At 48.0% G+C, this 27,555-nt stretch overlaps 1 protein-coding gene across 1 annotated transcript in view; it reads right to left on the reverse strand.

The window, feature by feature from the left end:
- LOC138288340 (hyaluronidase-5-like) overlaps window positions 1-27,555 on the reverse strand; it is a 130,889-nt gene that overhangs the window by 71,262 nt on the left and 32,072 nt on the right. The window contains exon 2 of the mRNA XM_069229872.1: window positions 889-1,905. Coding sequence (XP_069085973.1) covers window positions 889-1,827 — 939 coding nt within the window. The 5' untranslated portion in view covers window positions 1,828-1,905. The remainder of the gene's footprint in view (window positions 1-888; window positions 1,906-27,555) is intronic.

The raw sequence follows: 27,555 nt of genomic DNA on the forward strand, positions 1-27,555 counted from the left end.
TGTCTGCCAATAAAGAATAATGTTTGATTAATTCCTTTGCTGAATCTAAATGTATGGGATATTGTTTGCGCAAGCGTCTGTTATTAATTTGCACTGTAACCTTAGAATGTGTCGTAGCTCAAGCTTTGATTAAATTACTTTTCTTCCGTCGCTTTGGACAGCCAGTGTTGTTTCTGTATGTGTATCATTTGATTTTGAGATTATTTTATGTAACTGTAGCATTGTTAATATAGGGAAATAAATATTCTAACTTTTACTAAAGGTGTGGTAATTCATGACTGTCACACATCATGACCTTTCAATTACTGACTCCATTGATTACCAATGTCATTGATTATCATTGGTTATTGATTAACTATGGATTATTGATCTGTATGTACTGGAGCTATGGTGGGATCATCTTAATTGCGAGTCCAAAGGTTCATCGACCTATTCGCGTCCCCTTGTAAGTTTACTTATTAAGGTCAGACATGCTAACACTCTTATATCTAGAAGAGCAGCAATAACCTTACTATTACTTATAAAGTTTTCATATTCTAACAGAAGCTGGCAGGTACATTCATGAGGTTCGTTAGCATTGGCTCCATTTTGTTTCCATTTAGAGCTAACCAGTTATGATTCTTTGATTTTTTATTGGTGGTGCCATGACCTAATGACATTCCTGCATCATTGTACACACCAACTTTTTATTGAAAAGTCTGTGGGTTAGGAATAATGTGAGCTGCTTAGCACTTTTTGGTTAAATGCCTCCTTGGCTACATCTAAGCTGTCTTTCTAAAATGGCCCCAGCAATTCTTGGCTCGCCAGAGAATACCCAAATAAATACATATTTAAACCATAATGTCACCATGAGACTAAACACCATGACAGAGAAAAACACCTTTTCACCTGAGAGAGAAACTCTTCTGGTCGGTCTTTGAACACTGGACGTGTGTATACATAAATTGGTAGTGGAGCATTTCCACTGCCGACAGTGGACAATCTTTTCGCTTCCTGAATTCGGTGCCGTGAGTAAAGAGCTGCATTTGATGAAGATTTTAGGGCTGTTTCCAGGTAAATGCTTGGGTAGAGTGCAGTACTTTCCTCCCAGAGCCAGTGAAGCTCATCATTTCGTTTCTTTTCAAGATCCGGGCATCTTCCTGTATAATTGTCAGGGTTGTGGTGATAGTCATAGTTGTAACACTCAGGAAACAGGAAAAATCCCCAGGCCCTGGATGGCCTTTGTAACTTCCCCAGCGATAACGTGACCTGCATAACACTCCGTGCTGCAGCCTCAAATGCCTTTTTAGCAATTGGGCTTGCTGTACGGGATGTAAGGGTGCGATCTTCTCTATGGACAAGCTCAATTGATTTCTTTTGGTATACACGCTTGAGTCCCCAGTTCCGATCCCATGATGGCCGCCACTCTTCCCAGTCAATCACTGCTAATCCGGTCTGTTTTACACATTGTATATAAAGCCTGATGTCATCAGTAGTTTTCTTCAAATGGCGAGCCAAGGGGATTAGCTGAGGTAGCCCTCCATTTATAGATACACCGGTGACCTCGTCAAAATAGGGATACAAACCCAGCCGGTCTTTGTAGAACAGAGTCAATGTCTGGTTGATGGCAGTTACTCTTGGACTGGCCACGAACTGGAACAATTGGAGACTCAGGCTGGTGTTGCGTTGTGTTGTGCATTGTTCTGTCGGGGCATTCCAGATGGCAAGGAAGGGAGACTTTTCTACCAGAGGAGGAGCTCTCAGTGATGATGACCGGTAACATGAAACCAAAATGACAAGACATAGGGCGATCCAGATTACTTTGTGTAAGATGTCATCATTTGTCATAATTGCGAAGAGCTTCACGGTGGACTTCTCAGTAGATTAAATATTTCTGGTCACACTGAGGGAAATGTGAAGTTTCACCTAGGGAAGAACAATAAAATGGATGCAGTTATTGAAATCGGACAGGTACACCCTGAAACCGCTTACATTTTAAATAATTATTTCTCAAAGATCTGTTGTGTTCCCATTCTGTTCAATCCTTTAAAATACTGACTGACCGTGATAATAGTTGTGTGGGGCATTTATAAAGAATGGCTCAATGTGGTCTTCAACACTGACCACTGCACACAGTATGCATTTGGATATTTTATCATTATAGGATTTTACGTTATAAGGTATTAACCCCTTCGCTGCCAGGCCTTTTCCCCCTCCTGTGGCAAGCCTTTTTTTGGCTATTTGGGGCAGTTCGTGCTTAGGCCCTCATAACTTTTTGTTCACATAAGCTACCCACGCCAAATTTGCGTCCTTTTTTTCCAACATCCTAGGGATTCTAGAGGTACCCAGACTTTGTGGGTTCCCCAGAAGGAGGCCAAGAAATTTGCCAAAATACAGTGAAAATTTCGTTTTTTTCAAGCAAATGGGAAAAAGGGGCTGCAGAAGAAGGCTTGTGGTTTTTTCCCTGAAAATGGCATCAACAAAAGGTTTGCGGAGCTAAAATCACCAGCTTCCCAGCTTTCAGGAACAGGCAGACTTGAATCGGATAACCCAATTTTTCAACACAATTGTGCCATTTTACTGGGACATACCCCATTTTTACGATTTTTTGTGCTTTCAGCCTCCTTCCAGTCAGTGACAGAAATGGGCATGAAACCGATGCTGGATCCCAGAAACCGAAACATTTCTGAAAAGTAGACTGAATTCTAAATTCAGCAAGGGGTAATTTGTGTAGATCCTACAAGGGTTTCCTACAGAAAATAACAACTGAAAAAAAAAAAAATTGAAATTGAGGTGAAACAATCTGCAATTTTTCTCTACGTTTTACTCTGTAACTTTTTCCTGCAATGTCAGATTTTTAAAGCAATATACCGTTATGCCTGCTGGACTCTTCTGGTTGCGGGTATATATAGGGCTTGTAGGTTCATCAAGAACTCTAGGTACCCAGAGCCAATAAATGACCTGCACCCTGCCTTGGGTTTTCATTCTATACCGGGTATACAGCAATTCATTTGCTGAAATATAAAGAGTAAAAAATAGCTATCAAGAAAACCTTTGTATTTCCACAATGGACACAAGATAAGGTGTTGAGGAGCAGTGGTTATTTGCACATCTGTGAATCCCGGGGTGCCCATACTAGCATGTGAACTACAGGGCATTTCTCAAATAGACATCTTTTTTACACACTCTCTTATATTTGGAAGGAAACAATTTAGAGAAAGACAAGGGGCAATAACACTTGTTTTGCTTTTATATGTTCCCCCAAGTCTCCCGATAAAAATGATACCTCACTTGTGTGGGTAGGCCTAGCGCCCACGAAAGGAAATGGCCCAAAACACAACGTGGACACATCACATTTTTTCACAGAAAACAGAGGTGTTTTTTGCAAAGTGCCTACCTGTGGATTTTGGCCTCTAGCTCAGCCGGCCCCAGGGGGGGCAGAAATTGCCTAAAATAAATTTGCCCACCTCCCCCCCGGGGAGCGACCCTTTGCCTACGGGGTCGCTCCCCTTGCATGACGGCGCAAAAAAAAAAGATCCCCAGTGCCTAGTGGTTTCTGCCCCCCTTGGGGGCAGATTGACCTAAAATCGGCCGATCTGCCCCCAAAGCGGGCAGAAATTACCTAAATATAATTTGCCCCTCCAGGGGAGCGACCCTTGCCTAAGGGGTCGCTCCCCATCTCTCTAAAAAAAAAAAAAAAAAAAAAAAAAAAACACAAAAAACACACTAAAAAATTAGCCCTGGCGCCTAGAGGTTTCTGCCCCCCTGGGGGCAGATCGCCTAATAACAATAGCAATAACAATGCCCAGGGGGGGCAGAAATGGCCTAAAAGAAATTTGCCCCCCATCCCCCCCAGGGAGCGACCCTTGCCTACAAGGTTGCTCCCCTTGCGTGACGGCACAAAAAAAACAGATCCCTGGTGCCTAGTGGTTTAAATCGGCCGATCTGCCCCCAAAGCGGGCAGAAATGGCCTAAATACAATTTGCCCCTCCAGGGGAGCGACCCTTGCCTAAGGGGTCGCTCCCCATTTGTAAAACAACAACAACAAAAAATCCCCGGTGCCTAGTGGTTTCTGCCCCTCTTGGGGGCAGATCGGCCTAATTAAAATAGGCTAATCTGCCCCCCTGGGGGGCAGAAATGGCCTAAAATAAATTTGCCCCCCAGTGGAACGACCCTTGCTTAAGGGGTCGCTCCCCTTCCGTGAAATTCAAGAACAACAAAAAAACTCCCTGGTGTCTAGTGGTTTCTGCCCCCCTTGGGGGCAGATTGGCCTCATAAAAATAGGGCAATCTGCCCCCAAGGGGGGCAGAAATGGCCTAAATATAATTTGCACCCTATGGGAGCGACCCTTGTCTAAGGGGTCACTTCCCACACCTAAAACAAAATACAAAACAAAAAAAAATGTATCCCTGGTGCCTAGAGGTTTCTGCCCCCCCTTAAAAAGAAATGCCCCCCCGGCTCAATGCATTGGGACAGCGCCCAAGAAATCGGAAAGACATCAGGAAGAGGTGGAACGACCTACGGGGGAAGGTGCGTTCCATGGTCTCAAGACACCACCTTGCGGTTCAGGGACTGGCGGCGGACCCCCACCTCCTCCCCCACAACTAACAACATGGGAGGAACAGGTCTTGGCGATTCTGCATCCTGAGGGCCTCACAGGAGTAGCTGGAGGAATGGACTCTGGTAAGTCAAATCTTAACTATTACATCCCCCACCCTACCTGCATGCCGTCACATACCCCCACCCCCACCCTCACCCTCACCCCCATCACTCTAACTCCTCACAAGTGTCCCAACATCACAAACCACACATCCTAACACCAAGCCCTGCATGCAACAACAAAGCATGGACACCCATCACTAAAGCATGTCCACTGCACATACCCATACACCCCCCTAAACCATCACCACACAAGGTCCCACACAGGAATGCAAGCATTGGGGTACACAGACACCCACTCATTCCACACCATGGCACACACAGATGTAATAAACTTCCTTTTATACCCCTGCAGGACCCCTACCCAACGTCACCGGACAGGAGGGTCCACACATGTCCACACCACCAACAGAAGAGGCCCACAGTGATGACAGCACCTCTGTCCAACTGGATCTAGGTGACCAGCCCGGCCCATCGGGGACCTTGGGACAGTCGGTTCCCATCACACAGTCACAGGCCACTACAGAGCTTCTTCCCTCTGGAAACACCAGCACAGCACCCCTCCCCCCCTCCAGCGGGCCCATACCTCCGTCCCCAGGACACGTCAATCAGCAGTGTGTCCGCCACTACAGGGAACCCAGGATAACCCACCACCCCAACAACAACAGGGACCTGGTGGCAGTGGCAGTGGGCACACGGTCCAGGGGACGGAGGCCCAGGAACACAGGGGAACTGGGAGGGCTGCTGTGCGACAGGGGGAGGACAGGCCAAGGGAATCCACTCTCCACGAGTCCCTCTCCATCATCCTGGGAGCCTACCACCACTCCCAGGAGACGATGGCAACGGTACTGGGCAAGTTTCAGGAGACCCAGCGCCTGCAGGAGGAACAGTATTTGGGCTTCAGGGAGGAACTCAGAGTCATCAATTCCACCCTGGGCACCATCGTAGGGGTGCTGAAGGAAGTACTCAACACCAGGAGGGACACTGTGGCACTACAAGGGGCCCCCAACACTAGCCTGGACGAGGAACTGCCCACCACTTCCGCCAGTGCTAGTGGACAGGAGGCACCGCCACAGGACCACCACACCAGCACCCTACCCCCTGCAGAGGGAGAACCACCTCGCAAACGGTCCCTGAGATCCAGGACAAAGACAGAGAACGATGCCAAGACCCCGCCAAGAAATGAGACCACCCTGAATGTCATCCTTCTGTCCCACTTTGTCACCTTGTCCATACTTAAACTGCCCCAGCTCCACTTCCTATGCCCATTTGGGCAATGCACCTGTGAGACTAATAGACTGGACTCTGCCATGGACATTCCTCCACCATCACCCCTCACCATTTTGCTACCCCCTCCAATATTGAGCACTAAAATAAACACCCTTAAAGCACAAAACAATCTAGAGTCAGTCTGTGATTTCGGAATAGTGTATTAGCAATTACAGTGTCAAAAAGCTCTTTCATTTGTAATGTCAACATACCTATGTCACACAGCTGTAGTCCATGAGGAATCAAATCAGATGTCACACTGTGGGACCCACATCTGTGAAATTGTAAGGGAAAGTGACAACTCAGTGACCATACACTGGGTGAAAACGACAGACAGTAGAGAGGTAGTGGTGTTAAAGTACATGTAGTAAGCAGGTTTGTATTTTTACCTGTGTTTCACTGGAAATATTGCTGGATCACTGAGTCCCTGTTGTCCATGTCTTCTTCTTCTGCTTCCTCGTCTTCACTGTCCACAGGCTCCACAGCTGCAACACCACCGCCATCTGGACCATCCTCCTGCAGAAAAGGCACCTGTCGTCGCAAAGCTAAGTTGTGAAGCATACAGCAGGCCATGATGATCTGGCACACCTTCTTTGGTGAGTAGAATAGGGATCCACCTGTCATATGGAGGCACCTGAACCTGGCCTTCAGGAGGCCGAAGGTCCGCTCGATTATCTGCCGTGTTCGCCCATGGCCCTCATTGTAGCGTTCCTCTGCCCTTGTCCTGGGATTCCTCACTGGGGTCAGTAGCCATGACAGGTTGTGGTAACCAGAGTCACCTGCAAATGGCGAGGGACAACTGTTAGACACACACTAACCTGTAGGGATATCCCCAGACCCAGACAAACATTCCCACTGTCTTGCTTCCAGGTGCTCACCTAATAGGTGCCTCTGGAGTTGACCCATCACATAAGGGATAATGATATTCCACAGGATGTAGGTGTCATGCACTGAGCCAGGGAACTTGGCATTAACATGGGAGATGTACTGGTCTGCCAAACATACCATCTGTACATTCATGGAATGGTAACTCTTCCGGTTTCTGTACACCTGTTCACTCCTGCGGGGGGTACCAAAGCCACATGGGTCCCATCAATGGCACCTATGATGTTGGGATATGTCCCAGGGCATAGAAATCACCTTTCACTGTAGGCAAATCCTCCACCTGAGGGAAAACGATGTAGCTCCGCATGTGTTTCACCAGGGCAGACAACACTCTGGACAACACGTTGGAAAACATAGGCTGGGACATCCCTGATGCTATGGCCACTGTTGTTTGAAATTACCCACTTGCAAGGAAATGGAGCACTGACAGCACCTGCACTTGAGGGGGGATTCCTGTGGGATGGCGGATTGCTGACATCAGGTCTGGCTCCAGCTGGGTACACAGTTCCTGGATTGTGGCACTGTCAAGCCTGTAGGTGATGATCACATGTCTTTCCTCCATTGTCGACAGGTCCACCAACGGTCGGTACACCGGAGGATGCCGCCATCTCCTCACATGTCCCAGCGGACGGTGCCTATGAAGGACAACAGCGAGCTCAGAGTCAACCAACTCAGAGGTACGTACCCACAGCTTACAAAGCACACATATCATAATCCAAAAAGTGGCCTGTATGTGTGTTGAGTCTAGGCTTAGGTATGTGTGACGCAGTTAAAAATTAAGCCATGTGGGCCCCTGAAATGGCGGCTGCCTGACCTGTAAAGTGGGACAATGGAATGTGAGGTAACTGCGCTGGCGTTGTACACCTTCGTGGTAGGTGGTCGAAGACCGCGGCGCAATGCTGCATTGGTTAACATTGGACTCTATGGGTCCCAGGAGCCAATGACGTGCTGCTGTGACTTCGGTCTGGAAGAGACAATGACTCGAGTGTCTGGGGAAAAGGGCCCCTTCCTTCACATCGAAGGTGTTGGAGAAACTCGTGGACGTGGTCCTCCCCCAGTACACGCTACTCTACGGTCCTCCTGACAAACAGGTAAGTACACTGGGAGCATGCTGTATGGGCTATGCCTGTGTGGAGTGGGGTGGATGTAAGAAGGGGGGGGGGGGATTGCGGCGTGCATGAAACGACGGTGAGTGCATGTGCCACATGGCAAGGGTAGGGATGGGGGCCAATGACTGTGACGGTGCAGTTGGTAATAAGTTTCTCTTCCCACTGTACAATTCATGTAGGTCAGCGCCCACCAGAAAAAAGATATTTGGCGTGCCATCGCCAAGGACGTCCGGACCCTGGGGGTCTACCACAGACGGAGCACCCACTGCCGGAAAAGATGGGAGGACATTCGCCGCTGGAGCAAGAAGACGGCGGAGGCTCAGCTGGGGATGGCCTCCAATGTAGGAGGGGTGCCCGTCGCACCATGACCCCCCTGATGTTCAGGATCCTGGCGGTGGCGTACCCGGAGTTGGATGGGCGCTTGAGGGCATCACAGCAGCCACAAGGGGGTGAGTACACTCTCATCCTGCTGATTTTGCACACAGTGGAGGTGTCTGGGTGGGGGAGGTGGGCTGCGGGCTTCCCTAGGCCAGGGCGAGTTTCGTAGGCAAGGTCCCTCCGTAAGGCAGGACATGTGGCACCCCGCCCCACCTCTGTAGAGTGCCAAGTACACCTAGTCATGCCCCTGTGTCATCCATGTGTGCAGATGTCGTCCATAGCCTAGTAGGCCATTTCCCAGGGATTGAACAGTGGAGCCCAAGAGCGTGGCGTAGTGCAGGGGGCTTCTCTGTCTGTTGTGTCCGCCAATGGTAGCGGTAATGTATGCACTCAACATGTCTTTCTTCTGTCGTCCACCCCCCTTTTTGTGGTCTCCCTGTTCTTGTGTGCATTAGAATCATCAGGCGGAGGAGCAGTGGCACCGGAGCACGAGGGGGCTGCATCCCACATGGCCATGGAGGGCCACACTACGGACTCGGACTTCACCAGTGGGAAGGAGGGCGAGGGGAGCTCCACGGCGGGGACAGGAGCTGAGAGCAGCGACAAGGACTCGTCCTCTGATGGGAGCTCCCTTGTGGTGGCGGCAACATCTGTGCCCCCCCATCTACAGGTACAGCCGCCAGCCCCCCTACCAGCACCACCCTCCCAGCAGCCCCTCAGCCTTTGCCCCGTGCCCGCTCACCCGGGAGAGTGAGCATCACCTTTGCCCCAGGCATCTCAGCCCCTGCCCCAGTCACCCCTGCTGCCCTCAGTGAGGAGGCCATTGACCTCCTCAGGTGCCTTACTGTTTGGCAGTCTACCATTTTGAATGCCATTCAGGGTGTAGAAAGGCAGTTGCAACAAACCAATGCATTCCTGGAGAGCATTCCTTCTGGTCAGACGGCCCTTCAGCAAGCTTTTCAGACTTTGGCCTCAGCACTGATGGCAGCCATTGTCCCTGTGTCTAGCCTCCCCCTCCAACTTCCTCCACCCAGACGCAATCCCCTGTACCCCAGCCTATCAGAAGCACACCTACAGACCAGCATGCACACACCTCAACACACAAGGGAAGCTCAGGCAAACATAAGCCCCACACATCCCACAGGCACTCATGCAAGCATCACACACATGTAGACACACCAACATCCACTGCCTCCACTGTGTCCCCCTCCTCCTCGTCTCCCTCCTCCCTCCCAGTCTCGTCTACACTCACACCTGCATGCACTACATCTACAGCCACCACTGCCATCACCAGCACACCCACCGCCACAACCCGCTCACGTGCAGTCACCATCCCCACTACCATTCACACGTCCCCTGTGTCCTCTCCCAGTGTGTCTGTGACGCCACTACCCAAGATAAACAAACGCAGGCACACACCCACCCAACAGCCATCCACCTCACGACAGCCTCCAGCCCATGCACCTTCACCCAAAGTCAGCAAACGAACACCTCCTACAAGCACGACCTCTTCCTCCACTCCCAAACCCCCTCCAGCTACCCGTCCCAGTGTCTCCCAAAAACTTTTCCTGTCCAACCTTGACCTCTTTCCCACACCTCCCCCACCCCATCCGTCTCCTAGGTCCCGAACTAGCACCTCAGCCACAACATCTCCGGGACCAGTGGTGCCTATAGTCACCGGAATCTGGAGTGCACCGGCCACCAGGGCAGCCAGTGTGGCACGGAGCCACAGCACGGACAGTCCCCCACCTGTCAAGCATCAAAAGTTGCCCAGTGCCCGGCGGGAGAGGGGGAAGACTCCAGCCACCAAAGCCGCTCCCAGGGGTCCCAGTGGAAGTGTGTAGTCAGCTGCGACACCTTCCAAGGTGGGGAAGGACCACAAGAAACCAGAAAAGTCTGGGAAGAGCAGCACAGCGGAGGAGACTGCCATCATCCCCGCTGCCCAGGAGGCCACCGCCATCATCCCCGCTGCCCAGGTGGCCACCGCCATCATCCCCGCTGCCCAGGTGGCCACCGCCATCTTCCCCGCTGCCCAGGAGGCCATCATCCCCGCTGGGACAGAGAGGACCGCCAGCACAAGCCCAGCTGGGTGAGAGAGGACCGCCAGCACAAGCCCCGCTGGGCTAGAGAGGACCTCCAGTACAAGCCCCGCTGGGCTAGAGAGGACCGCCAACACAAGCCCCGCTGGGACAGAGAGGACCGCCAGCAGCTAAGTCACTGCAAAGGAGCCTGCCGCCTCAAGCACCGCTGAACAGGGCACCGCCGCCTCAAGCACCGCTGAACAGGGCACCGCCGCTCCAAGCACCTGCTACACAGGGCACCGCCGCCTCAAGCACTGCTGAACAGGACACCGCCGCCTCAAGCACTGCTGAACAGGGCACCGCCGCCTCAAGCACTGCTGAACAGGGCACCGCCGCCTCAAGCACTGCTGAACAGGGCACCGCCGCCTCAAGCACTGCTGAACAGGGCACCGCCGCCTCAAGCACCGCTGAACAGGGCACCACCGCTCCAAGCACCGCTGAACAGGGCACCGCCGCTCCAAACAACGCTGAACAGGGCACCGCCACCTCAAGCACCGCTGAACAGGGCACCGCCACTCCAAGCACCGCTGAACAGGGCACCGCCGCCCCAAGCACCGCTGAACAGGGCACCGCCGCCCCAAGCACCGCTGAACAGGGCACCGCCGCCTTAAGCACCGCTGAACAGGGCACCGCCGCTCCAATCACCTGCTACACAGGGCACCGCCGCCTCAAGCACCGCTGAACAGGGCACTGCCACCTCAAGCACCGCTGAACAGGGCACCGCCGCTCCAAGCACCGCTGAACAGGGCACCGCCACTCCAAGCACCGCTGAACAGGGCACCGCCGCCCCAAGCACCGCTGAACAGGGCACCGCCGCCCCAAGCACCGCTGAACAGGGCACCGCCGCCCCAAGCACCGCTGAACAGGGCACCGCTGAACAGGGCACCGCTGAACAGGGCACCGCCGCCTCAAGCACCGCTGAACAGGGCACCGCCACTCCAAGTACCGCTGAACAGGGCACCGCCGCCTCAAGCACCGCTGGCCCAAGGACACTGACGCTACTGAGTCCGTCACGAGCAGGATGAAGCACTCTGGGCACCATGCCCCCTCCAGAACCAGTGGAGAGATACATCCACTACCTCTGTCCTTAGCAGGATGAAGCACTCTGGGCACAGAGCCTCCTCCAGAACCAGTAGAGAGATACATCCACTACCTCTGTCCTTAGCAGAATGAAGCACTCTGGGCACCATGCCCCCTCCAGAACCAGTGGAGAGATACATCCACTACCTCTGTCCTTAGCAGGATGAAGCACTCTGGGCACAGAGCCCCCTCCAGAACCAGTGGAGAGATACATCCACTACCTCTGTCCTTAGCAGGATGAAGCACTCTGGGCACCATGCCCCCTCCAGAACCAGTGGAGAGATGCATCCACTACCTCTGTCCTTAGCAGGATGAAGAACTCTGGGCACCATGCCCCCTCCAGAACCAGTGGAGAGATACATCCACTACCTCTGTCCTTAGCAGGATGAAGCACTCTGGGCACAGAGCCCCCCCCCAGAACCAGTGGAGACTGTCATCCACTTGAGAGACTGTGGCTTTGCACTCCCCAGGATGGAACAGTGGGCAACCCACCCACTGTATAGACTTGAGAGACTGTGGCTTTGCACTCCCCAGGATGGAACAGTGGGCAACCCACCCACTGTATAGACTTGAGACTGTGGCTTTGCACTCCCAAGGATGGTACAGTGGGCAACCCACCCACTGTAGAGACTTGAGACTGTGGCTTTGCACTCCCCAGGATGGAACAGTGGGCAACCTACCCACTGTATAAACTTGAGAGACTGTGGCTTTGCACTCCCAAGGATTGAATAGTGGGCATGTGGCCCTCTCGTGGATTTGGCGTCGTGCACTCAACCGGCTGAGGTGCCCCCCCTTTCCCTCCCCCTGAGATGCCTGTTTTCTTGCTCTCTGGTGTCCCTGCAGAGTTCTCTCTGTCATGGTCAGGGATCTTGTGTGGGCCTCGCCCATACCATGTGGGCCCAGTGTTCCACGGACTTCATTGGAGCACTACCTGGACTACTAAGCTTGGTGTATATTTTGTTTATGGTGGATATATATATTTTTGCATACTTGATTTTAATATATTACAATGGTTACACTCATTTTCTTTTGTCTTTGCATTCTTCCGGGGGAGTTGGGGGTGTAACTATCATGTATCAATATGTATTAGTGTGTGTGTTGTAGTGGATGAGGGTGGGGGTGTTGCGTGTGTGTGTCCCTGTTTTTTGCCTCCCCCCTCCCCTGTGTCGTAGGTGCAGTACTCGCCGTGGTCTTCGCCGCCGGCGTTCGTGCTCCTGGTAGAGGAGCAGGAAGACTCTCGCAGGGAGAATTTGGAGTTCCAGCTCCATGGTGTCCTGGTTCCTCGTGGGGTGTGTAGAGGTGAGCGTTTTCCCTTCGAAATCCTGTTTCCGACGTGTTTTTATCTGCGGTGAATCCGCCCCGGAAAAGGTGGCGGATTGGTAGGTTGTGATACTGTGGGCGTTACTTTGTCTTCCGCCTGTCTGTTGGCAGTGACCGCCAAGCTGTTTGTCTGTACCGCCGTGGCGGTCGGAGTGTTAAAGTGGCTGTCTTTGTTGGCGGTTTCCGCCACAGTGGTAATTGCTATTTTTTTACCGCCGGCCTGTTGGCGGTCTTACTGCCGCTTTAACACCGACCGCCAGGGTTGTAATGACCACCCATATTGGTAAATCTGTACATAATTTACTGTTTTCTTCTTGAACAGCCATTTTACAGTGTTGAAGGACCTATTTTTTCTGTCATTGGAGATTGGAGTCGTGGGAATGGTATCTTGTTACCTGCCTGCAGGCGCATGAACCTACCACTCATTTTCAGGAAAACCTTTTACTTTTTAGGCAATTTACTATATTTATTTTGACCTTGTAACCGGCACACCTAGGCTCTGCTCCTGACCAATCATTGTGTGATTGAGGGCAGTTCACTGTATTTTCTTGCACTTCAAATTATGAAGTGTAAACATTTTGTTTAACTGCTCAACATACTGCCTAATAATGTCCAAACAACTTGGTGTTATCTCCATTACCGCCTCCTCTTCTTGCTCGTCCCATGACTTGCTATTTCAGCGAATGTGCCAACTTACTTCAATGACCACCCCTCCCAAAGCAGTCTTTTGTTTCTATTATTTCTATTATTAAACCAGGAAGTTCTTTATGTAAGTCCGGTCCCTCCCGATACCACTTCCTGTTCTATTTTGTACCCTTCTGTATCTCTTGGGTTGTTGGGGTACCTTCTGTGTTTCTTTTTACCATTATGGATGGCAGTGAGTGTGCAGGGGCTTTTTATTGTGGTTAGTGGCCAATGGGCAAGGCCCATAAAGTCAATAGTCTGTTATGTTATTATTTATTTCCCTGTGGTGCAAGAAGGTTCATGGGGATTACGTTATTTTTGTATTTTCTGAATTTCCTTCTCTCAGGGTACAGTGGGCCCTGAAGTATTCATATTAGTAATGGCAACTGTCACTGTACCCACTCCACCTTTTAAAAAATATATTGTTATTGGCATTTTTAACATACATCACACTTTACACCAGAGGTCCTCAACCTTTTCTGTAGTAAGAGCTACTTATGTTCAGTAAAAATCACCAGGGGTCACTATTACTAATGTTGTAACAACAAACACATCAGACATGATTACCTTAGTGGCCACCCTATGCAAGATTACAAGAAGTGATCACCTCCATACATCAGGATGGTGGCCAGCAGTAGTGTAAAAACAAAAAAGGCTTGGTCAATTTGGAACTCCTTCAGATAGATGGGTAATACAAAACAACCAAAGCTGCAATGCCATAGCATCAAGGTAGAACTGTTAGCAATAAGTCTCCTGATAGCCACATGATATATCACTCAAATATCAGCTTCAAATATATTTTGGAAACCCAACCATTTTTCTTAAAATCTCAGCTCATGAATTGTGAAAATACACACATTTTTGCCTCAGATGCACATTTTGTAATTTAGGTTTCCATATATTCAACCACACAATAAGCTTCAAATTTAGTAGGTGGGGCTGCACCCAGGAGAGTACTTACAGGTAGCTGGAGAGGTACCAGTAGCTTATGCACTACTCATTGGGGAAACTTGCTTTACACCATCAGTGCAAGGCAGAAGGTCAGCTCAGCTGGCCAGATATGCACCAACGAATAACTCCCCATTAACCCCAACAATACCCCCCTCACATTCCCCTGAACTCAAACATCTTCCAGACAGTCACATCAGCATTTTATGACTACATCAGGCATTTGTTTATCCTCACAACCCTTAATTCTAGCACTTGGTCAAAACACAGGTACCGATACATACCTCAAACATGGCGTTTATCCTCAGTTGTCTGTTCCGGCTCCACCTCATGTTGCCCCACAACATCTGCCCTACCAGTGGGCCCCCTCTTTGTTTGCTTGCATGATCCACGCTAGTTAGCTCTTCTAAATCCCTTTTCTAGGGTTGGCAGCTCTCAACAACAGGCCTCCTTAGTTCTCCAGGGGTCGCACACTTTCTCAAACTTGTGTGGGCAGCCCCTGGCTTTACACACCTGCCCTCATATACCAGCTAAGATTCGATTTCCACTCCCATGCCGTGAGCAGGATGGGACTCCCCCATCATTTGTCTATGTCCTACTGTGTAACCCCTAGGCTACAATGCAAAAGAGCAGCACATATTTCTCCAGTGTTTGCTCCCACTATATGCCGAATGTAATCAGTTGGGTGTGAGTTGTATCTATACAGTAGTAACTTGGTATATTCATGCCCCTCTCCCAGTACCTCCTCACAAGGGGGCTTCTTGTTTTTAAGGATGTGATGCATAAGCATTTAGGTATTGGCTACCTGACATTTCATATTCTGCCTGCAGCTTCATAAAGGATACTATTCTCCCCTCCATCCAGATGTCCCCCATCACAGAGATACCAAGCATTTCCCATCTCTTGTATCCCTCAATCTCCCTGAGCTTTTTCAGGGCCTCTGGCTTCCACAAGGGTGTCACCAGTGTGATTCTCCCCCTCCAACCAATGATCCATTCAACTTTCTTCTAAGAGTTGACCACCATGCCTGTTGGTGGTGTCCCCTGCGCTCCTTACAGGTGACGTGGGTAACCCACAGGGTCAAGTGCCATTCTATCTGCAATGAGAGGGGGCTCCCTTTACCCTGAGAAGACCCAGTTGTTTGCAACCACCATGTGGGCTGCCCAATATTACAGCTTGAGCTGGGGCAGAGACATGTCCCCCTCCCATGTTTTTCTTGTTAGTGTTGTCAAGGCTATCTGAGGAGCCCCATCATCCTAGAGTAATGTTTTGGTGACCTTATCTACCTGTTGATTTTTTTTTACCTGGTACAGCATAAGGTGTGTTTTGGAGGATGTAAGGAATTTGGGGAAATATACCATATGACTCTAGGATCCTACTCAGGTTTTCATGGAAGAACAACTCCTGGTTAATCGTAATATACATGCCAAGGTACTTGAAGCCAGTAGACATGGCTTTGGGGGGGGGAGGGGTGGCAGGGGACGTGTGGTGCTAATCCATCAAGGGGCAGCCCACTGATTTGTTCCAATTAATGAATTATCCAGTGTACTCTGAAAAGACATACATATAGGGATCTGAGTACCACTGGAGGGCCCGGATTAGGGCATCCTTATGTATCCAGTTAACAAGGGGCACTAATGCCATTGAGAACAGCTGCAGGGCTAGCAGGCAGCGCTGCCTCATGCCCCATCCTATTGGTATTCTGTCTGTCAATGTGCCATTCAACCGTAGCCTGGCCACAGGGCTTCACCACAGCAGTTTGACCCACTCCAAGAAAGATTGTCCAAAGCCCATCTTTTCCAGGACTGCCCATAAGTATGGCCGTTCCAAGGAATTAAACAGAAATCTGACCCCTTGTTTTCCTCAAAACAGCTAGCAGTCCCATCCGTCAGGTATTTTTTGTGGTGCCTCTATCCATGAGTTCCCATGGATCGAGGCTTCATCTCCCCAGGTACCTCACATGTTGTGGTCATATATGTCTCTAAGCAAGTACTAGGTGTCACCCCGCCAACCAGTTTGGTGCTTTGTAACCAGGAGGTAGTCCAGCCTAGAGAGCCACCTCCTTGCAATGGCCGCATATGAGAACTGCCTCTGGTCAGAATGCTGTACCCACCACAGGTCTGCTAGTCCCATGGAGGCTAGGAATACGGCTAGGCATGTAGTAGCCCTATGTGGTTGTCTGGATTGCTTTATTCTATCCCTGTCCCCCTGTGCCATCAAATTGAGGTCCTTCTGAGTATCATAGGGGCATTTGATGTGGCCAACAACCATTTCCCCATTTGGGCCAGGCCATCTGTCTTCAGTCTTGGTGGGAGGTACCATGATGGTACAGTGAGGGGTAACCTGTTCCAAATACAAGCAGCCGTCTGGAGACACCCATGTCTGTGTTATGTGGAATGGGAGTTTGTTTTGTATTAGGACTCCCAACCACCCCCTTCTTCCCGGAAGTGGTTGAGAGACCTGCGTGCACCGTCATCTTTTATGTTTCCTTGTTAAAGAACCTATTATTCTCTGGGTGGGTCTCCTGCAGCGGAATATGTTGGATAAGTCAAGTTTTGAATTTTGAGATCACTTCCCTGTTTAGGCTACTGCTAAGACCAATAATATTCCATGAGAGGACCCTGAGGCTTCTAGCCCCAGCACTACGGGGGTCCAGTCGCTCTATCCCATGTGTTTTGCTTGTATACATTCAGAACTTGCCCACCCCGATTGTCACCACAATAGCAGCTGTCTGGTGTTGTTAGGTTCCCATCCCCCTAACATAAACTACCATACTCCTACATCCTCATATGGTGAGCCTAGAACGACCCACCCCTCCATTCTTGAGGTGTGCGTCACCGTCTCTTTCATACTCGCTGTCCCAGCCTGTCAATCAGGTTCACAACTAGGTTGATAATGGGGCGGACCTCAATCCTACAGATTCTCATTGCCTTAGATATGATCAGGTCTGCAGTCATGGGGTTACGATTGGTCTCTATTCTCCCTGTTCATCCAATGTTGTGGATGTCTCCCTATCCGTGGTGTCCCCGTTGATGTCTAGTGTCGCCCTTCTATTTCTTGTAAACCAGGCCGGGCTGCCCTAGATTTCAACAACCACCCATGCTTTTTCTGACTCTGCCTGAGTTTTTGTTGGGGTAGACCTAGGTCTGCGTCATCACCGCCAACACAGTCTTTGGGTCTTCCAACACTCATTGTGGTTGCTATCAGAGTGTGTCAGATACCTGGAATTGATTTCCTCAGGAGCAGAAGATTGATCCTCTATCCCAACCCAGACTACTCACAACAAAACTAATCTCCGTATTGAGCACCCGGGAAGGGGAAATGAGAATGGGATTTAGAGAGACTGCCTCAGAGACGATGTTTCATCAAGACTCAGACTGCCACCTCATGTCTGGCTTAACTGGAGAACGGCACCTGAAAGATTATAGTCACAATTAATAGGGACACACTATTATATACTACTATTCTTTCTGATTAAGTAACAGCTAATTTTCTCTAGCAAACAATGTTATAATCACTCACCCTGAGCTGTCTGGGAATTGTGCCTCTCTCTGTCTGTTTCAATGTTTGTTGTTGAAATGAAAATAAACTTCTTGGAAAAAACTCTCTCACTTTAATTAGAAGAATTGTCTGCGTCTCAACTGAGAAATTTCTGAGTATTTTTTCCTCTACAAGGTTTTTCTTTGCTAAAGAATGTTGCTATGTGTGTATATATATCTCTCTCTCTCTCTCTCTCTCTCTCTCTCTCTCTCTCTCTCTCTCTCTCTCTCTCTCTCTCTCTCTCTCTCTCTCTCTCTCTCTCTCTCTCTCTCTCTCTCTCTCTCTCTCTCTCTCTCTCTCTCTCTCTCTCTCTCTCTCTCTCTCTCTCTCTATATATATATATATATATATATATATATATATATATATATATATATATATATCTATATATATATAGTTATTTCTTATTTTGGTTGCAGACTAAGCGGAATGACCTTCTAGTTAACTGTCTTTTAATTCACTTCTTCATATTGTAAATAAGCGTATTTATTTTCCTGCTAGATTTCTTACGTTCTGTTTTTTATATCTGGCAGGCTATATTATTTGAGTTGTTGATAAATCCTCTTAATATTCTTTGAATAGTCATAGATTCTCTTATCACTGAATCTTCGTAAACCTTTGAAAAAAGTTTGTCTCAGAATTTGCTTTCTGCTTCTTGGGTTATCGTTTGCTGCAGCGCTTGTTTTCTCTGTCAATATACTTGTGAAGTAGAATTTTCCTCACCAAAATGATTCCTCACAAAATGCGCTCTCTCTCTCTGAACACCTGACTCCTGTCAGATCACAGTTGCAGTGCGAAGCTCTTAAACAGCACGAGCGTATCCTAGCAACTAGACTGAATGCAACACTAGAGCTACAACTTAACTGTCTGCCTAAGCGTCGGCCATCTTGGATTCCTGTTCAAGACCTCTTCCTTGTAAAAAGCGCAACACAACTTGGCAAATCTTCCTCCAACTAGGACGATGCTGTCTCCACTGGGGATACTTCTTCGCCTGCATCCTGATTACTTTCCTTGCACCTTTCTTGGTTATGGCATGACAGGTTTTAAGGGTCTTGACAGGGTGACCTGATATAGAGTGTCCCTTTGGCTCCAGCCAGTACCACTCTTCTTCTGCAGTCCCAAAGAAATGTGAGACCGCCACATCTTTTACACGTAGCTTGGCAGGGAAGATTAGTGTATAATTGAGGTTCAAGTGTCTCAATCGCCATTTAACTTTTATATAAGTCTCTCTTTTCTTCTGCACCTTTGTAATGTAATTCGGGTAGATGTTGATGGTTCCCCCATCCAACTGCCATGGTCAATGGGCCCTTGCTATCTGCAGGAAGTGGCCTCTGTCCCAGACATTCAGGGGCCACACCACCAAGGCCTCTGAAGCATCCTCCAGCAGTAGGGACACCCGGTGGTCACTGTCTCAATTTTGTGTTCATGGGTAGTCTTGGTGTCTCAGATGGCCACAAGGATTGCTACAATATGTGTCTTCAAGGCTCTGGTTGTTGGCCTCCAACAGGTGACCACCTGTACTCCCATGCAGCTATTTTTGAGTCATCCTGGTACTCCTCCTTTGCTCACTTTGCATGGCCCATCCTCAGTGCGTGGCTCTCAGCTGACTATATATAATATGATGTGGGGGCCTCCTTGATGGGCCCTGTAGTTCCCTCTGGGTCTGCTTATGGTCCCAAAGAGTCTTGCACCCTACCCGGTCAGTCTTTTGCCACCACCAGTGGGGAAAGCAGGGTCAAGTCCAACCCACAGCTGTGGGGGAAGCACTAACAGCCTCATGCGAAACATACCCGCCACCACCACAGGGTATAACCATCCTGCTCTGCCCCCAATCCCCACTCACCGGGGAGTTGTCATTTAGCAGGAGTTGGGTCCCAGGTCAACCATATGGTCAGTTTATCTTGGGCCATACCACCACAACTACCTTCCAGCTGCTGCACTCTTCCTCAGGCCTCACCTACATTGGCCCGATGTCTGGTTCTACAAGCCTTGTCCCTTCCGTGACACTATCTCTCGGCCACGGGCTGTGGGCCCCTGCAGTCCGCCCACACCATTGCTCTTGTCCCAGGTGGCTGCCCCTTTGCAGCTTCAGGCATCCCCCTGGCTGCTACTTCTCACAGATCAACTCCATTTTGACTCACGATTCACCAGCACTCTCCAGCCATGGTATAGGGTCCCTGGACCCCGAGGCACGCTTCCACCGGGTCTCAGACACTCCTGTTAAGTTCTGGGGCCCCGTGGCAGCCCCCAATTACCAGGATAACTGAATCTGCAGGCTGATGGTGCCAGAGATGTCAGGTCAGATGACTAGCTCCATGCATGGCCAGGACACGCCCCCACTCCAGCTTTTCTTCACAGTTCGGGGGGCCTGTGGAAGATAAAATCTTCCAACTGGTGTTCATTATGTGTGTATTCTTGGCTGTGCAGACATGTGTAAACAGAGAAGCATCATACTTTTCCCTCTTTCTCTCAGACCAGATATTTTCATGGTGAAAGAAATTGGGACCCAAGATCCCGGTCCCAGTCCCATGCTGTTTCTGAAAAAGACCTTCAGAAGATGGTTAAGTCTTTATCTGAAACCTACAACAGGAACTCTCCCTCTTGTCCATCGCCTTCTTTGTAAGGATCTCATTTATCTATCTCCTCTCTTTCCTCATGTTCTTCATAGGCATCTCCTGATTACAGTGAGGAGAAGCATCGTTTTCCTGGTGAACTGTCCACTCCAGGAAGAAAATATACATTTAAGGAAGATTTCAAGCTGGTAATTCCTTACCTTTCTTCTAACGTGCAGCTTCCTTTGCATGGTGATCCATCCGGTCCAAGTGGGGAGTTGTTCAGTCAGTTTCAGAGGACTTACTTTCCTAAAGTTCCTATTATTTCTGCTCTTATGAGTCTGCTGAAGTGAGAAAGGAAGGGTCCGGATAGAGTGTTGTCACCCAGTTTCATGGGCTGGCTAAATCCTGTAGCAAAGGATAAGACAGTCATTAGTTGTAAACCCCCTTTTGGCAAACCTGATTGGTAAACCATCCCTTCTGATTGAGAATGTGGCGATGTCAGACTCTGTCGATAAGAGTGCATTGAAAATAGTACATGCTGGCCTTAGTCTGGCAAGAATGTCTGAGATTCATTATGTATAGGCCTTTCAGTCGTTGGCTGAAGATTATCATACTTTGTCTTCTGGAATTCAAGAGGGAGAGGATTGTTCTCAGTCATTATGGGTGATGGAAATACAGGCAAAATGTGTGTTGGATGCAATGGTTTACAGCTTAAGAGCTTCCACTATGGCCTCAGCAGATGCTGTTGCCACATGACACCATCTGCATCTAAGGTGTTTGAAAGTAGATGCACCTCAGAAAAATGGTTTGTTACAATTCCCTTTTACAGGCTATAGACATTTTGGTGAGGAACTGGAGGGTGTGCTTTGCAAGTCAATCAACAGCTGAATGCACACACAGCCTTTCTGCCACAGACCTAGATCATAGGAATTTGGCAGAAGATCATCTGAATATGATAAGAAGAAAAGAAGGGATTTGCATCATAACAGATCCGGTTTTCAACCCATGGGGGTCCAATCAAATCCTTCCTCCCATCAATATTCAGGCAGGAGAGGAAGCCCCCAAACAGAATTCCTGACCATGACAAGATTGCATTAGGTCCAGCTGGAAGTCATCTTTTCTGCTTCCAGCAGCAGTGGAAATTATCAATTTTGGACAGGTGGGCCCTTCAGATCATTTCTCATGGCTATGTGATGAACATTTCCCCAGATTTTCAGGATCAACTTTTTTCCCCCAATTCCATGGCCAATGGACAGAATAAAAAAGAAGTTTCTTCAGAAGATCATAACATTGCTAATAAAGGAGGGCACTATTTTCTTTGTTCCTTTTCAAGAGAGAGGGAGTTGGGGTGCTTTAACATAGTGTTATCAGTGAAAAAAAGTCATCAAGGGAATTTAGAATGATCACAGACCTAGAGTTTCTCAAAAATACTCTTCAGCAGGTCATTCCCCGTATTTCCAAATACGATTTTATAACCAAGATTGATTTGCAAGATCTGTACATCCATGTACTGATTGCTCGCTCTCCTCTGAACAGGTTTGCAATTGGAAACCAACATTGGCAGTGTCATCTTTTAGGTAAGGTAAGGATATGGGCCCACCCATTTGGGATTTGCTTCCTTTGAAAGATACATATAGGTTAAAAAGGATCTTGTGTATTTTTTTATTTCTATTTTCACCCCCGATCCCAAGACTCAAATTACATTTGTGCGTACCCTTTTCTTTTTCTTTATTGAAAGTTTCGGATGCAGATATTCCTCAATTCATGCAAAATGGGTTTGCGCAAATAGCAAAGTGTTTCCATCAAGGTCTTGGGTCCTATCCTGGATCATCTTCACAGTCAGAGTGTGGTGATCCTCCCTTACCTGGATGGCCTAATTCAGTCTCCTTCTGGGGAACAGACTGCAAAGGATGCTGCTTTTGATGGTTCATATTATCTAAAAGTTTGTGTTTCCAATCAACTGGTTGAAGTCACAGCTTAGGCAAATTTGAAGCCAGAAATTAATGAGAGGTTTGCTTAGCGCCATGACCAGAGTGGTACTTCTCACAGAACCAGTAAAATAAAGCACAGAAGTCACCAAGAGATTTTATTTGTGAAATCAAAGGCTCCGGCAAGAGAATGTCTTTGAATCCAGGGAGTCCTGGTAATTTATTTAAAATACTATTACTTTCCAAAACTTCTATTCTCCTAGTGGGGTAATGCTCCCTCTATTTTTTCTCTCCCTCTACAGTCTGTGACTCTTTATTATACAATGGGCCCATTTCCATCTGGGACAGTTGGCGATTTACATCCTGAGTAACTGGTTTACCCTCCACATGAGGTATGAAGATCTAATTCCTGTGACTCAGTTCATTCAAGACAGCCTGGACTGGTGGATGGATACTGCACTTAATCTTGAACCAGGGGTGGATGTTTGCTTAGCCGCATCTAGTAACATTTGATCACTGATGAAGCAGCATGGGTGGGGTGGCAGTTCTAGACACCCAGAAAACACATGGTCTTTGGGAGAGGTCAGAGAGGGACAGTTCATCCAAAATAAAATAACTAATCGGTATCTGGAGATCAATGTGATTATTTGCAGATCAACTAAAGAGGAGGCCTTTATTGATCCATAAGGACAAAATGGTGACCACGCCTTACCTGAATCATCAGTTCGGCATGGGCTCTAGATCACCCGCCCAATCAACCCATCTGATTTGCTTTTGGGCTGAACATAGGGGGTGATTCTGACTCTGACGGGCGGCGGAGGCCGCCCGCCAGAGTTCCCCCCTCCAAAATACCGCTCCGCGGTCGAAAGACCGCTGAGGGTATTTTGGGTTTTGCACTGGGCTGGCGGGCGACCGCCAAAAGGCCGCCCGCCAGCCCAGTGCAAAACACCCTTCCCACGAGGACGCCGGCTCAGAATTGAGCCGGCCGAGTGGGAAGGTGCGACGGGTGCAGTGGCACCCGTCGCGAATTTCACTGTCTGCAATGCAGACAGTGAAATTCTTTGTGGGGCCCTCTTACGGGGGCCCCTGCAGTGCCCATGCCATTGGCATGGGCTCTGCAGGGGCCCCCAGGGGCCCCACAACACCCCATACCGCCATCCTGTTCCAACAGGATGGCGGTATGGGGTGTCGCTGCGCCGCCATTGCTGATTCTTTTGGGCAGCGGAAAACCGGCGGGAGACCGCCGGTTTTCCACTACTGACCGCGGCCAAACCGCCGCGGTCAGAATGCCCTGCGGGGCACCGCCAGCCTGTTGGCGGTGCTCCCGCCAACCCTGGCCCCGGCGGTCCATGACCGCCGGGGTCAGAATGACCCCCATAATCTCTTGTGCCTCAAAGGGATTCACAGGGTCTTCTCACACTTTCAAGACTTTGTTCTCAGACCCTTAATTTTTCAAGATATCTGCTAGAGGTGGGGTGCCCCGCAAGTGAATTTTTGCAACTCTTCAGAAATCCCAACTATCTGGGTTCTTTTCAAGGTACAAAAATCAGCAAGCTTTGGAACTAATGGCTTTAACTAGTCCTTGGCCGAGGAGCCTTATTTACTCCTTCCCTCACATTTCTAAGATTTCTGGGGGTCTTAGCGAGATGTTAGAGGAAATCATTGGAATTTCTCATTGTTCTTTCCTTTTAGACCAGGAGGCTGTGCTTTCCCCTTCCTCAGCATTTGGCAGAAGATCAGGAGTAGATACTTTCCTTGTTTCCTTCTCCTCTGAGACACAATCACCTATCTGTGAACACCCTAGCCAGGCTAAAACCTTCAGGCTGGAAGATGAGGAGGAGGGCTTCACAGAATAGAGGTCTTTCCATTTCAGTCTCAAAGTCTGTACAGGCCTCTAAGAGAAAATCCAGCCAAGGGGCTGTTTACAATTCAGGCTTCAATTGCAGATATCAAGATATAATTTATTTTTATTTTTTTATATGTCAAAAGAAATCACTTGGGATTTCCTTCCATTGGAAGATACATATAAGTTAAGCGGGATCTTGTGATTTTTTAAATTTCTTCTGTTCACCCATGATCCTGAGAATCAAAATTAAATGTGTGTACCCTTTTCTTTTTTAAAGTTTCAGATGCAGCTATTCCTCAATTTGTGCAAAATGGGTTTGACACGAAACTGCCCTTGTTTACTGTTAGGTTGCAGCAGCTCTCTGTGAAGGAATTTAGGTCTTCTTTGGAAGTTTTCTCATCAATACACCTGTTTCCAAGACGTTTTAGGGATTTTGACCTTTTAAGAACAATCTTAGAAGTTTCTTCCCATCCTGGGATTTACATCTGGTTTTAACCTTCTTGCAGAAAACTCCTTTTAATCCTTTGAAAAAGGTTTCTGACAGAGTTTTTACATTCAAAATGTTCTTTCCGGTGGCTTTAACTTCTGAAAAACAGATGAGAGAGCTGGCTTTCCCTATGTGTTGATATCATCTCATAATGTTTTTGGACTGGATTGTCCTGTCTTTGGATATTTAAATTCATACTTAAGATAAATTCAGCAATTCACCAAGATCAGAAGGAGGTTCTTCCTTCTCTACAACCAGATTCCTCTGAATAAGAGCCTTTAATTATTCTGGATGTTGTGAGGGTCGTAAGGATCTGCGGAATTTAGGAAATCAGACAGTCTCTTGATTAATTTTGTTTCTGTACAAAGAAGTGAAAAACCATCTACTTCCAGAATGCAGCACACATAGAAGGAGGAAAATATGAGGACAAATAAAGATATTTCTCGTTGTTACGCCTCTCTTGGGGAGGCAAGTCTTTTTGCTGCATTCTCATGCCTAGCAGGTTTGGTAATATCTGGAAATGCATCAAAAACCATGGGAGTTGCATGGGGACAACCAAGCAATGGGCATGGGACGCCGCTCTTGCCCAGTTGTGCTGCATAACTCCATTCTTTTGAAGCCATTAAAAGCCACGCAAAGTGGCTTTGCATGGCTTCAAAAATCTGACTGACCGCTGCGTGGTGCAAGAGCAACACAAACCGGATCACAAATGTGACCCTTTATCTATTGGGCCCCGGTTTCTATCACACATGCTCTACTTAATGATATGTATATCATCAGCTTTTCTCAAGGTCATTTTAGGCAACAGACCAAGAAGTTAATGCTTGCATAGATTTGAAAGCTCATAAGAATGTTTTTGCTTTTTTACTTTTAAAAAACTGTGCTCTCCTTCACTCTTGTTCTCCCCCCTGCAACACAGCATCATCATCTTTAGTTCAGTGCACATTGTAGTGTTTGTCAAAAGCTTGCAAATTCAAGCTCCCCCCATTTCACAGGCTAAGGGCCTAATTTAGATTTTAGTGTATAGTATACAACATAAAAACATGGTGGATATCCCATCTGCCGTATTACAAGTGCCAGAGGCTACAATGCACTTGATAAGCGGAGGCTGGGACATACATTGCATTTGTGACAGATCATCCTCTCCACCAGTCTCTAGATAAAGTTCCAAGATATGCATGTAGATAGGAGCCAAAGTTCACCAGTGTCAGAACTCCAATGCCAGAGCTGTGTATTCATTTCCATTGTAGTCTAAAATGTCAAATAACTAAGGCAGAGACAGAAAAACAGAATTATTTTAAATGTAATTATAATGACAGAATTAGTATGCTTAACATTCCTCCCTCATTAGTTAAGAAGACAAACATATTTTAAGAAAGCTTGAATATTTAAAAAAAAATTTTGTGCATAGGCTGCCCTTGGTAGAAATGCAACAGGGCTCACGTCTAAGAAGATTGCTGTTTTTCAAGAAGCTAGTGAATAAATGTAACCTGATAAACGGGTCCTTGAAAAATATCACAAGATGCGACTCATTTCATTCCACACAATATCCATTCAAAATTGATTACGTCTTAGTTTCCATGTAAGTACATGGAAGCATCAACAAGTAATCTGTACTCACTGGCTCGCTGTCCTATGGATCGTTCTATAAGCATAGGGCACTGAAAGCTATACAATGACAGTAGAGCCACAAAAACTGGTGATTCTGCCTTGGGTATACTTTAAAGAATGATTTGTAAGGTCATTGTTGGGCTTTAAGGTTAATTAGGAGCTAGACACAAGTTTCTGTTAAATTTAAAAATGGTACACACTAAAAATAATCATCGTGCTACTTGCCAGCTCAGGGAAAACTTGGTCAATGGTTAAATCATGGTAGCCAACCTGTAGTGTAACTAATGAAGAGCCATACTAATGAATGCCCAGTACAACTGAGAGATGATCCTTTTTATATGTTAGCAATCTAAACTGAGGATAAAGAATCCCAACCAGTGTAAGCTCTTTTATTGTACAGAACTAAAAAAGCATTTCTCAGGTCTGAAAGTCTCATAATAAAATGTTTGACATGTTTATTTTACTGCACTGATTTTTTTTTCTAACCTAAATATAACAGTATATTGTGAGTGGTATTTAAGCACTTTGTGAGCAGCTTCAATGTAGTGCTGACAATTTTCATTCTAGGAGAGATTAAGGTAAACATTAGTGTCAATTGTGCCCTAAAAAATGTTTTTCTCATTATAGGAAAACTTACTTTTTGCCAGGGTCACCCCCACATTTTGCTCACTTGTGCTGATGCTGTTGATTGGAAGTGCATTTAGTCCCTGCTATTCAGGCCCCAGTGCCAGTGCTCTTTCCTTAAAAACGAGACATATGTCTAACTGTAACCCAATTGGCAAGGACTTTAGCATCCCTGTAAGTCCTTAGTAAATGGTACCCTGGTGCCTACGGCCTGGCAACTAAAGAAGGTCCCTAAGGGCAGCAGCAAGCATAATGCCACCCAAAATGACCCACCCTCGAACACAAGCAGACTGCCATAGCAGAATGAGTGAAATGGTGCAAACCATTTTGAAAATACAACATTGCACCCTCCCTGTGTGCAATGCCCATACCCACTGCATGTAATTTATCTAAGTCATCCCTACAGTAGGCCTTAGAGTCCTATGGCAGGCTGCACTATCTTGCATGTGAGGGCACATCTACATGAGCAGATGTACCTCTGTGATGCCTAGTTCTATTGCTAGGTACTGCAAGTGATCAGGCAGCCATCTTAAGGACATGTACTGGGCACTGGTCATTACGAGTTACCCAGC

Source organism: Pleurodeles waltl, chromosome 4_1, assembly GCF_031143425.1.
Source record: "Pleurodeles waltl isolate 20211129_DDA chromosome 4_1, aPleWal1.hap1.20221129, whole genome shotgun sequence".
NCBI lineage: Eukaryota > Metazoa > Chordata > Amphibia > Caudata > Salamandridae > Pleurodeles > Pleurodeles waltl.